General features: G+C 36.2%; 2 protein-coding genes across 2 annotated transcripts; both read right to left on the bottom strand.

Moving 5' to 3' along the window:
- Positions 1 to 3,537: 3,537 nt before the first annotated feature.
- LOC133670459 (disease resistance protein RGA2-like) lies at positions 3,538 to 6,128 on the bottom strand. Its single transcript, XM_062090956.1, has one exon. The coding sequence runs from the start codon at positions 6,049 to 6,051 to the stop codon at positions 3,541 to 3,543; it is 2,511 nt and encodes an 836-aa protein (XP_061946940.1). The 5' UTR covers positions 6,052 to 6,128; the 3' UTR covers positions 3,538 to 3,540.
- A 1,340-nt stretch (positions 6,129 to 7,468) lies between these two features.
- Positions 7,469 to 10,235, bottom strand: LOC133670849 (putative disease resistance protein RGA3). The gene is made up of 3 exons (XM_062091444.1): positions 9,029 to 10,235; positions 7,742 to 8,718; positions 7,469 to 7,633 (listed from the first exon to the last, which is right to left on the bottom strand). Exons 1-3 carry the CDS (start codon positions 10,233 to 10,235, stop codon positions 7,598 to 7,600), a joined length of 2,220 nt encoding a protein of 739 aa, XP_061947428.1. The 3' UTR covers positions 7,469 to 7,597.
- Positions 10,236 to 12,048: the final 1,813 nt, after the last annotated feature.

Raw genomic sequence — 12,048 nt, 5'->3', positions numbered from 1 at the left:
CTAAGACAACTGCTGTGAGATGCTTTGTTGCACTGGTAATCACATCCTAATCTTGTTTTGTTTTTAGGCCGAGGGAGAAAGAAACAAATGGGAAACTTTAGGGAAGAGAGGATTTGGTGCTCTACGTGGTGGCGGCTGGTTCTGAAAATTTACAGATTTTTATCCGTGATTGAAAATGATGCCCTTTAAAAACAAGTATAAATACAAATTAAACATGCTTGGTTTTCATTGGTTGGTGAAAATTCAAACAAGTTTTAATGTAATAATGGCAACAAAACATATATTACTTATGCTATTATAATTTATTTGTATAAAGTTTTTTTATTGGTTATATTTAGAGGTAATTTGTGTTAGAGAAAAAAAAATATGTTTATTTAAAAAAATTAAATATGTGGATGTTTAGTTGTATCAATGACACTATATAATTATATTAAAAGAAGATCGCAAGATAATGAGGTTTTTTCCGAGTATGGTTGCAATTCTAATTTCATTTCAGATGGTTTTTTACCTGATATTGTACCTCGCTCAGCTATTCAAGGATCGTAGAAGCCTTCACATATTTGTACGCGATAGAATTGCAAATAGTTTGCCATGATATGTGTGTGTGTGTGTGTGTGTGTGTGTGTGTTCTTTTAGGTAATTTTACAATCAAATCTCATACAAAAAGCATATTAACCAAACACAAGAAACTGTTTTTTTTCAATCACAATTTCAACCATAATTTTAACCAAACACATCAAAATTTAAAATGAACCTCACAAAAAACACTTTTTATTAAACTGCTCTTTAAAACCACAACCACAAAAACAACCACAATACCAAACAGACTTTAAATGCATAATGAAAGACTGTTCTTCGTTGGACATAATGATGGAAGGCTTTGGGCTATAAAACCCATGGTTATATGAACAGTGGAAATCCTTGAATAAAGAATTAAGGAAACTATTTAGAATTATACATAAAACTAATTATCCTCAGAGTTTTATTCTGTACGTGAACAGTGCAATTCACAGTACACTAATCATTTTACCCTTCAAAAACCAAATGATTGAACACATACTCAAGGATAAAATAGTATTTTCACACCTTTATTGCATAGTGTAATTACACCCGTACTCTTAAAAACAAACAAGACAACTAATGTCTTAGTGGTGTTTTTAAATTTTCATATTTTTTATATAATAAAATTATCAAAGAGCTGTTAGGATCAACTTTGTTTTATTTTTTTTTACTTAAGGTTAAGGCGTATTTTTGATTTTTTGACATCAATTTTTTTTTTGAAATTATCAAGTGGTATCAAGAGTGTTTTGGTCTTGTTATATATAAAAAAAACGATGGTGCTAGCAAGTGGAAGACACTTGCGTCTTTTGGATGGAGTGTGTGGTGCCTCCTGGTTATCATTGGTCCCTTTCCAGGGTGGCATCCAAAGCATCGCTCCACCCTTTACATGGTGGGTTGGCATGTCATCCACCATGGCATGATGAAGCCCCGATAACAATTTTTCTCCTCCCTTTTTTTTTTCTCTTCCATCTCAAAAGATGTGTTGGCCTTGCAAAATTTCAAAGTGATCCTCAATCTTTTAATTATATCGAATTTGATTTATTTATTTTTTAATTTCATCTATTGACATTTGATTTTTTATGTTTTTTAATCAAATTTAATCTTTATTTTTTTTATTTCTATTTATTTTGCTTTTAATCTTTTTTTTTGTTTTTTTATTTTATTCCTAATTATTTGATTTTAATTTCTTTTGCTGTTGATTTTGATCCTCATTCTTATGATTGTAATTCTTTTTATTTTGAGTTCTCTTCTTGATTACTTTTTTTGGCAATTTCATCCCTCGTTGTTTAATTTTAATGAATTTTCACATTATATTTAATGCTTATTTTTATCATGGCGCTTATGAAACCTGGCATGATAGTCAACCCCCGTCATGTCTTGAGTCACGAGTTGACTAGATTTTTTATTGTACAGGAAAAAAAAAATATTATTTTGATAAAAAATAATAATAAAAAATACTGTTAAAAAATAAAATCAACGGGTTTTTCCTCTTTCAATTCCAAATAGTTATCTACTCGTATACTTTCATATTCTTGCTATGGAACTTGTTCTTCAAAGTTCAAGAAAGTTAACATCTTAAATGAATTGTAGAAAAATGATGTAGCCTGAACTATAAAAATTAAATTTTAAAGGTAAATCGTAAAGGGTAAAAACGGAAAGAATTTGAGAAAGCCTTAAATGTTGTCGCATCCCTAAAATAGTCCACAAGCTGAGCTTAAATAGATGAAAAATTCGGGCTGAAGCGTAGAATCTCTGCAGATATATTTTGGGCTGAAGCGTTCAACTATCTGCCATTGAAGAAAAAAATTCTAACGTCATTCTTGTTTATGTTCATACTTAACCACATTATTATCATCTGCTCTTGTAGTGAAAATAGTGGTGTTTCCTCTTCAGAGCATAAGGGACATATTACCATCTTTTAGTTGAAATGACTCGCAAGAAGCTGCAGGTTTAAGCTGCATTACCAGAACTGGATGCTGTCATCAGAATTGAGAATACTGTCAAATTAATATGGGATCTTCCAGGAACTGGGAAAACAAAGACTCTTGGTTTCTTGTTATATACTCTACTAAGAATGAAATGCAGGACACTTACATGTTCTCTAACCAACATGTCAGCTTGGAAGTGGCAGCCTGTGTCCTGAGATCAGCTGTCGAATTATATGGATATGAACATTTTGAGATATGTTCGTATCTGGGAATCGGGAGAGAATGGAGATTGATGGTCCAAATGAGCTTCTTCACATATTTCTCGGCCGTCATGCTAACAAACTAGTGGAGTGTTTTGGCCCTTCCGGTTGGGTAGCTTCCATGGCATGGTTGCTCGAATATATGAAATAACTTTCACATTTGCTCAAGAAACCAAACCAAAGATCAACAACGAGAGAGCAAACTTCGTGATCAGCAAATAAACTGAATGCAGGTAACATCAAGAACAAATGCGGGAATATCGTAAGCAATAGGCCAGGGCACAAGAATTGGAAATCGTAGCAACAACAAATAATTTACTAGCAGGAACTCCGAGGAAAGCACATAGATAATCGAAATTAATCTCCAGAAAACGTTCTTCATCTTTATTGAAACAAACTAAATTATCAGCAACAACACCGGATACATTGAAGTCTCCGAATGACCATCAGCAAAAACACCAGTGAAAGCTGAAAAATATCAGACATGCATGCACAGAATTTAATAATGATGTAGCAGATTGCTGAATGAATTAGTTAGCTTTTAATTAGAATGCAATATCATGACATACCCTGTCTTGTTCTTTTGCTCTGGGTAAAGCTAAAGGAGTTCCATGTGAATCTCACCCTCCAAAACAAAAGAGGTTTGTGAAATTAATTAGAACAAACATGGCGTTCTTTCTTTTATCCGAAGCTAATATTGTTTCTAGGGAAAATAATTTAAACGAAAAAAGAAATTGAAGAATGGATAGAAATATGAAACAAAATATCAAATTCTCATAATCCTCACCTAATTAGCTGTCATCAAGGTCAACCTCGATTCTAGGGATATGAGCGATCTTCTGCCAATCTTCTCCCGTTCCCCTTTGACACCTTTTGCTTAACCTTGGACAATGTCTGATCTGTAGTTTTTGAAGTTTCTTTAAATTGCTGACGCACTCTGGCAATTCTATAATGCTTGGACAATCTCCGATGATAAATGTTTGTAAGGAGTCCTTAGATCCTTCAAGAAGCTGTTTTGGTAGTGTAATTGTTGTTGTTAACCATCCAAAAAATACAATCCGAAGGGAAAGTGGTTGAATTTTTTTTTCTTTCTCTTCCTCTGTCATCATTAAATTAAGCTTTTCACAATCGCAAATATACAATTCCTCCAGTGCAGTTAGGGATTTCATGCTTTGCGGCAAAGAAATTAGACTTTCACATCCAGCAATAACCAATTTACGAAGACTTCTAAGACCTTGCATATCGTCGCACAAAAATTCTAGATTTTTACATCGAACAATGAATAAAGTTTGAAGACACTCCAAGCACCCAATCCCACCTTCTAGGAACCGCTTCTGATTAGTGACCAGAAATAAGAATCTAAGGTTGATCATGTACCTGATATCTTTGGGCAGCTCTTCTAATCCTTTTGCACCTACAAGCAGAGCTTGCAAATTTTGTAATTTGAAAATGGATTTTGGGAGTCTTTTCATTTTTGAATACCCGGCAAAACTTAGATATCTCAAATGTTTCAAGGCACCAATCTTCTCCGGCAAAGATTCAAATTCAGAACCATCCATCAATTCCAAAGACCGCAAATGCTTAAATTCCGACAAGCACTTCTCAAAGTCTGTTTTGCATCTAGGAGCCTCTAGGCTAGTTGCAAAGAGTATTGACCGCACATGAGGTAATTTATTTGTGAACTTAGGAAGAGTTTGATGAAAAAATGAATCAGAGTCGAGAATTGACAAATGACGGGTGGTTTTGGAAATTTGGTGGTTTTGAGAGCTTATGATTGAATACTCATTTTGAGCCAACGATGATGCAAGATCATGCATTAAATCATGCATTTTAAATAAAGCTCCAAAAATCCAATCCTCGTAATCTTGGAAGAAACATTTTGAGATCAACTCACGCACATAACGCAAGCCAACATCTTCCAAGTTCTCATTTGGATTTGATGATTGAATGAGTCCATGCGCCATCCAAAATTGAACCAATTCAAGATCCGAGAAGAGATGATCTTTTGGAAAAATGGAAGAATAAAGAAAGCATCTTTTCAAGTGAGTCGGCAGTCGTTGATAACTTATCTTCAAAGCAGGTAAAATACCATCTCCCTTCTCCTCCCACTTGTCACTATCTCTCACCGATTCCCACTCTTTTTCATCAGTTTTACCATACAGTTGAGTCCCCAAGTTAATCACTGCCAAAGGAATTTGCTTGCATTTTCCCACTATATCTTTCCCAATTTCAACTAAATTTGGATACAACTCCATTTGCCTTTCCTTGAATGCACACTTGTAAAACAACGACAAACAATCCCTTTGACCCAGAAGAGTTAGGTTGTATGGAGTAACTGTACCCATAATCTCAACAACACGTTGACTGCGGGTGGTTACTAAGATTTTACTTCCAAACGCACCTTTTGATAACAGAGGCTTCAACAACAACCATTTTTGAGGATCTTCATTCCAAACATCATCTAAGACAAGCAAGTATTTCCTACCATCCAAAACTGTTACAAGTTTTTGTCTTAGTTCACCCTCATCCAGATTTGCACATATTTCCCCAGTTGCAGATTTAATGATTTTTGGTATCACTAGTTTTAAGGAAAAACTATCGGAAACGCATGCCTCCATTTTCAGTTCGAAATGAGCTTTTACAATTTCATTATCATACACCGATTTGGCAAGAGCAGTCTTCCCCAAGCCTCCCATTCCAACCATCGGAAGGACAAGGGGATGTGCATCACCATCTCTTAAAGGTTCTACTAAAAGGTTGATGACGCGTTCTGTGTCTCCATCTCTTCCAATAAGACCGAAAAAGCTCTCAAAGGATCGGTTCATCACTATTTCCTCATGCAGGACACTACTATAATCATTAGGATGCTCGTGGAGGTTGAAGTCAGACTTAAGAGATGAAATCTCAGATAGTCTTTCTATGATGCTCTTTATCTTATGACCCATTCTTAAACGGAATGCAATCATATTAGAACTTAGACCAAGAGAGCGTCGTACCTTACTGCTGGTGCTGCCCGTAGTTTTCACCACCTGCCTTCGCAAAGTCTCGCACTCAAATTCATCCAGCACGTCCTCCGCATCATACAAGACTTCTCTGAGCGTTTGGAGCCAGAGCCGAATCTTGTCGTTCCTTGATTGTTGCTTCTCCGCATCAGACAGCACTGCGTTGATGGCTGACAATCTCTCTTCAAGACGTGCAAGGTCAGCTTCAAGTCCCCATGCCAAACAAAATTCCTGGACAGCCAAAGAGCCTAACTTCCCTAAAAGGGATTTTGCAATCTCGGCTGCAAAAGATTCTGCCATGTTTTTTTTGTCAGTGAAGAGAATTGAGTGATAGGAGAATTGATGGGAAGAAAAGAGATTGAGATGAGAGTGAATTCATGTTATACTATATTGAACATTCATGAGAAGTCGACGCCAACTAGCTAATTTTAACTGTAATTATGTTAATACTATATATTTTAGGGCCCATGGGATATATAAAATTACCAAGCTGTCTTGGTTATCATGGTAGTGCAAATTCTAGGTAGTTTCCTTAATTTGGATTCTTAAATTTCCATCGTTCATATCGACGTTGGCTTTGGTACCCCCAAAGTCTTCCATCATTGTGTTCAAACGAATAACACTCTATAACGGTAGGAGATGGAGGAGAGTGTTTCGGCTCACCAGATTTCCGTTGAAAAATGGGTGGCTTGATTGGTGGCGGCGGCGCATGTTATCTTTGACTTGTGACGCTGTTTCCTTCATCATATAGAATATCTTGTCTGCTTCTTAATACTTTTTTTTAGCAGTTCTCTTTTTAGCTGAATGGCTTCTGAAGGTAAGAAGAACTTAAATCTATACCATTACAAAAAATGGAGTACTTGATATGTTATTTGGTGTTGTTTCATATAATTTGTGTTAAGATCTCATGGATTTACACTTAGAAAAAGGAGAATTTGGGGACGCAATTGAAAATTTAGTTTAATTGGTAACGTTATTTGGCGTTATACCAACTGTATTTGAGTTTAGATCTCATTAGTATTGCATTACAAAAAAAAAAAAAAAAATTAGTGTCATTCTTATTTATGTTAATAGTTTTTTTTTCTCTTTTTTTGATAGTATATTTATGTTCATAGTTGATCACCACATTCTTGTACTTTCATGATTAGCATTCAAATCCAGCCCCTGTTTGTGTGTCCTAATTCTTTCTATAATGAGCTCGACCTCATTTGCAACCAATATCTTCTATTTTCTTCATACAACATGGAGAGAATCGTACTATTTACTAATGAAATATCAGACAGCCCCTGGAGGAACATGAAATATGGATTTAGTAATGGAAGAATGGGATCAAAGCCTAGGTGGTGAAGGCCAGTTACTTGACATAATGTGGGAAGAACTTGACCTCTCAGGTTGCTCTACAAGTCGTTGAATGGATGCTGCAGCTGTCCGACTGAAGAAGGAAGGCATCCTTGCATGTTGCATAACTAGCTATATATTTGGTTGACCATGTCAACCTATGCTAAATCTACTGCTTGTGTTGAAGAATGGTAGTCAAAATTAATGATATGATGTTTTTCCTTTCTCGTATCTTGAATCAACTTGTTGTTGAAGCTTGTATTTCAGAAAATATGGAATGGAACCGAAGATGATCATATTCCTCTGATGATTTTTCTAGCTAATTTCATTGTGTTATTGCAATGCCTGATTTTGTACCAGTATTAGAACAAGCATGAGGTGATAACAACTAGATGTTAATCAATTTATTAATGAAAGAAATTATCACAGACAGCTTGCTGAGGAAATCAAGGCAGGAGGAATTAAACAAGGTAGATCAGTCTAGCCTCAGGCTGGTTTTTGCAAGCAACTAAACTGTTTGTAAAAGATCTGAGCTGACGGGACCCTGGTGACAAGAAACCACACCAAAGATCAACAAGAAGAGAGAAAAATTGAAGAATCAAATAAAAATATGAAACTAAATATGATAATATTAAATTCTCATAATTCTTACCTGATTCGACGTTTCTTCTTCGATGTCATCATCGTCAATCTCGATTTTAGGGATATGAGCGATCTTTGGCCAATCTTCTCCTGTTTCCTTTTGGCACCTTTTGCTCAACCTTGGACAATCTATGATCCGAAGATTTTGAAGTTTCTTTAAATTGCCAAAGCACTCTGAAATTACTCTAATGTTTGGACAGTTTCTGATAATAAATATTCGCAAAGAGTTCGTTGATCCTTGAAGAAACTGTGTTGGTAATGCTAGTGTTGCTGGTAATCCTGCCAACAGTACAGTTTGAAGGGAAAGTGTTTGGATCTCTTCCTCTTTCCCTTCTTCTATTGTCATCAAATCAAGGTTTTCACAACCGATAATAAGCAATTTCTCCAATGCGGTTAGGCATTTCATGCTTCGTGGTAAGGAAATCAAGTTATTACATCCGGAAATAAACAATTTTCGAAGACTTTTAAGACCTTGCATATCTTCACAAAAATATTCTAGATTTTCACACAAGACAATGATCAAAGTTTGAAGACACTCCAAGCAACCAATCCCTCCTTGTGGCAACCGATTCTGCTTAGTAAATAGAAATAAAAATCTAAGGCTGATCATGTACCTCACATCTCTGGGCAGCTCTTCTAATCCTTCCCCTACAATCAAAGCTTGCAAATTTTGCAATTTGAAAATAGATTTTGGGAGTCTTTTTATTTTTGTGTTCTTATCGAAACTCAGATATCTCAAATGCTTCAAGGTACCAATCATCTCTGGGAAAGCCTCAAATTCAGAATCATCTAGTAATTCCAAAGACCGCAAATGCTTAGATTTTGACAAACATTTCTCAAAGTCTGTCTTGCATGTAGGCCCCTCTAGACTATCTGCAAAGAGTATTGACTTTATCTGGGAAGTTAGGAAGAGTTGGATGAAAAAAAGACTTGGAGTCAAGAACTGACAGATGACGACTAGATTTGGAAATTTGGTGGTTTTGAGAGCTTATGATTGAAAACTCATTTTGAGCCAATGATGATGCAAGATCATGCATTTTAAAGGTAGCCAAGAAAATTGCTTCCTCATGATCTTGGAAGAAACATCTTGAGATCAACTCGTGCACATAACTCAAGCCAACATCTTCGAAGTTTTCGTTTGGATTTGATGATTGAATGAGTCCATGCGCCATCCAAAATTGCACCAATACGAGATCCGTGAACTGGTAATCTTTTGGAAAAATGGAAGAATAAAGAAAGCATCTTTTCAAGTGAGCCGACAGTCGTTGATAACGTATTTTCAAGGCAGGTAAAATACCATCTCCCTTCTCCTCCCACTTCTCACTATCTCTCACCGATTCCCACTCTTTTTCATCAACTTTACCATACAGTTGAGTCCCCAAATTAATCACCGCCAAAGGAATTTGCTTGCATTTTGCCACTATTTCTTTCCCAATTCCAACCAAATCTGGATACAACTCCATTTGCCTTTCCTTGAATGCACACTTGTAAAACAACGACAGGCAGTGCTCTTGACCAAGAATACTCAAGTTGTATGCAGAAACAGTACCCATAATCTCAGCAACACGTTGACTACGGGTAGTTACTATAACTTTACTTCCAAAAGCACCTTTTGATAATGAAGGCTTCAACAACAACCATTTTTGAGCATCTTCATTCCAAACATCATCCAAAAGAAGCAAGTATTTCCTGCCGTTCAAAATTGCTTCAAGTTTTTTCTTTAGTTCGCCCTCATCCAAATCTGCACATCTATCCCCAGTTGCAGATTTAAGAATTTTTTGTATCACTTGTTTTAAACCAAAACCATCTGAAACACATGCCTCTATTTTCATTTCAAAATTAGTTTTTACAATCTCATCATCATGCACCGATTTGGCAAGAGCAGTCTTCCCCAATCCTCCCATTCCAACTATCGAAAAGACAAGGGGATGAGCATCACCAACCTTAAAAGGTTCTACTAAAAGGTTGATGATGCGTTCTTTGTCTTTATCTCTTCCGATAAGTCCGGAAAAGCTCTCAAAGGATCGGTTCATCACTGTTTCCTCATGTAAGACATGACTATCGATAGTCTGCTCGCTGAGGTTAAACTGAGACTTAAGAGACTCGATTCTAGCAAGTCTCCCGATGATGTTCTTTATTTTATGACCCATTCTTAAACGAAATGCAATCATGTTAGACCTTGAAAAGAAGCGTTGTACCTTTCTGCTGGTGCTCCCTGTAGTTTTCACCACCTTCCTTCGCAAAGTCTCGCACTCAACTTCGTCTAGCACGTCCTCTGCATCGTACAAGACTTCTCGGAGCTTCTGAAGCCACAACCGGATCTTGTCATTTTGTTCCTGTTGCTTCTCGGCATCGTGCAACACTGCATTGATGGCTGACAATATCTCTTCAAGATGGTCTAGGTCAGCATCAAGTCCCCATGCCAAACAAAATTCTTCAGAGGCAAAAGAGCTTAACTTCCCTAAAAGGGATTTTGCGATTTCGGTTGCAAAAGCTTCTTCCATTGTCTTTTTGAGTAGAGAGGAGAAGTGTCTGCTAAGAAAAGTGATTGAGTTGAGAGTGAAGTTATGTTTTTAGGAATGAAAACCTCTTGATCTCTAGCCATGAGTATGCATTAATATTTAACATTCATGTAAAGGCAATGCAAACGCCTGTAATTTTTGTTTGTGACTTTCCCCTATTCTTTCCTTCGCTGGCAATTAATTTATCTCTTACTTTGGAAACAAATTTCCTAAGAATCTATCATTTACTTGGAACTCCCTAAGAAGTAAGCACAATAGTATAGACAACCTTAATTTGTAGAAAAGAAAGTCATGCCTATCTCAGAATCTGAAGTGCATTTGATCAAAGATATTGATCATGGCCTGCACGCGGAAACATGCTGATTTGTTTACTGTAGAGAGATTTCTTCCATTATAAGCTCGAGTTCCCTTTTAAACTCTGAAATTTCGCCTGACAGGTAGAGAAAATACCAGAATAATTCGTGTCAACAAGTCATTACATGAAGTCATTCATTTCCCCTCTACACGCGGAAACATGTCAACAAGTATAGAATCTCTGCAAATATCTTTTGGGCTGAAGTGTTGAACTATCTGCCATTGAAGAAAAAATCTGATGTCATTCTTGTTTATCTTCATACTTCACGACATCATTGTACTTTCATTAGCATCCAAATCCAGCCTCAATTTGTGTGTCATAATTGTTTCTATATTGAGCCCAACCTCATTTGCTACCAATGTATCCTATTTTCTTCTGGCAGCATGAAAAGAATCGTACTATTTGTGAAAATAGTGGTGTTTCCTCTTGAGAAAACAAGAAAGAAGCACAAGAGGTGGTTTGAAAGATGACTTGAAGACAGAGCTCAAATCCAATACTTCATTTGAAAATGCGCTGGTACAAAAGCTGTGGATTCTTACATACAATTAACTGGCATGTGCTTGAATCTTTTAGCTTTTTTTTAAAAAAAAAACATACTGCATCATCAACCAAACATCACTTTCACATAGTACAACTAAAAATTCCCAGTTCATCTTTATTTACTTCAAAAGCTCCAATTCTGCCATGGTTAAATACTCGTAAAAGACCAACCTATAGATGGTTTGACTTCACCCAACTCTTCGTGAACTCCTGTGATGTTACGGTTCTGAAACAAAAGGAAAACACTGTATCATGCATAAAACGAAAGGAATAAAAGATTAATCAATTAGTTCTGGAATGGATGTTGCAGCTGTGTGATAGAAGAAGGAAGTCATCCTTGCATGTTGCATAGCTAGCTATATATATTGTTTGACCATGTCAACCAATGCTAAATCTACTACTCATGTTGAAGAATGCTATAATAGTTAATTTTTTAGTTTTAGAATACATGCACTTCATTAAAAATTGAAGGTTCTCATCATCCAAGAATTCATCAAATTCCTCCAAATTAATTATTTGCAAGGCTGAGGAAGGGATGAAGTGCTGTGGATAGCAGGAATAGGCGGCGGCTTTCATGTACTCATCATTGTAAAGCACCAGTGAGGTGCATGGAATCCTGAAAATTGAAGATTGAAAAGAAGTTAACAAATTTAGTTATATGGAAAGCGTTGAGCTTGGAACTAGAAGGGAAGAACACGAAAATTATTAACAAAAGGCTGCAAAGTGATCTCACTATAAGAATTATGATTCTTGTTTTTTGATCAGCATCTCGTATTTGCAATTCCAGCTTTGAAGATGGAAAATTTGTACACTGTGTTCATCTAGTTTTAAAGGATGATGGAAACTGTACTATCTGCTCTTCTAGTGAAAATAGCGGTGCTGTCTTTGCTTGCAATAGGG

This window comes from Populus nigra, chromosome 13 (assembly GCF_951802175.1).
Source record: "Populus nigra chromosome 13, ddPopNigr1.1, whole genome shotgun sequence".
NCBI classification, from domain to species: domain Eukaryota; kingdom Viridiplantae; phylum Streptophyta; class Magnoliopsida; order Malpighiales; family Salicaceae; genus Populus; species Populus nigra.
The sequence above is the reverse complement of the archived record's forward strand: the minus strand, read 5'-3'. Positions and strand labels throughout refer to the sequence as shown.

What these genes read in the sequence shown, in the direction of transcription:
- LOC133670459 (XM_062090956.1), bottom strand. Translation starts at nt 6,051, where the DNA reads ATGGCAGAATCTTTTGCAGCCGAGATTGCAAAATCCCTTTTAGGGAAG.
- LOC133670849 (XM_062091444.1), bottom strand. Translation starts at nt 10,235, where the DNA reads ATGGAAGAAGCTTTTGCAACCGAAATCGCAAAATCCCTTTTAGGGAAG. An exon ending in GTGGGAGGAGAAGGGAGATG is followed by an intron (nt 8,719 to 9,028) that starts GTATTTTACCTG and finishes TTCAATCATAAG; the next exon opens with CTCTCAAAACCACCAAATTT. An exon ending in AAGAAGAAACGTCGAATCAG is followed by an intron (nt 7,634 to 7,741) that starts GTAAGAATTATG and finishes TCTTGTCACCAG; the next exon opens with GGTCCCGTCAGCTCAGATCT.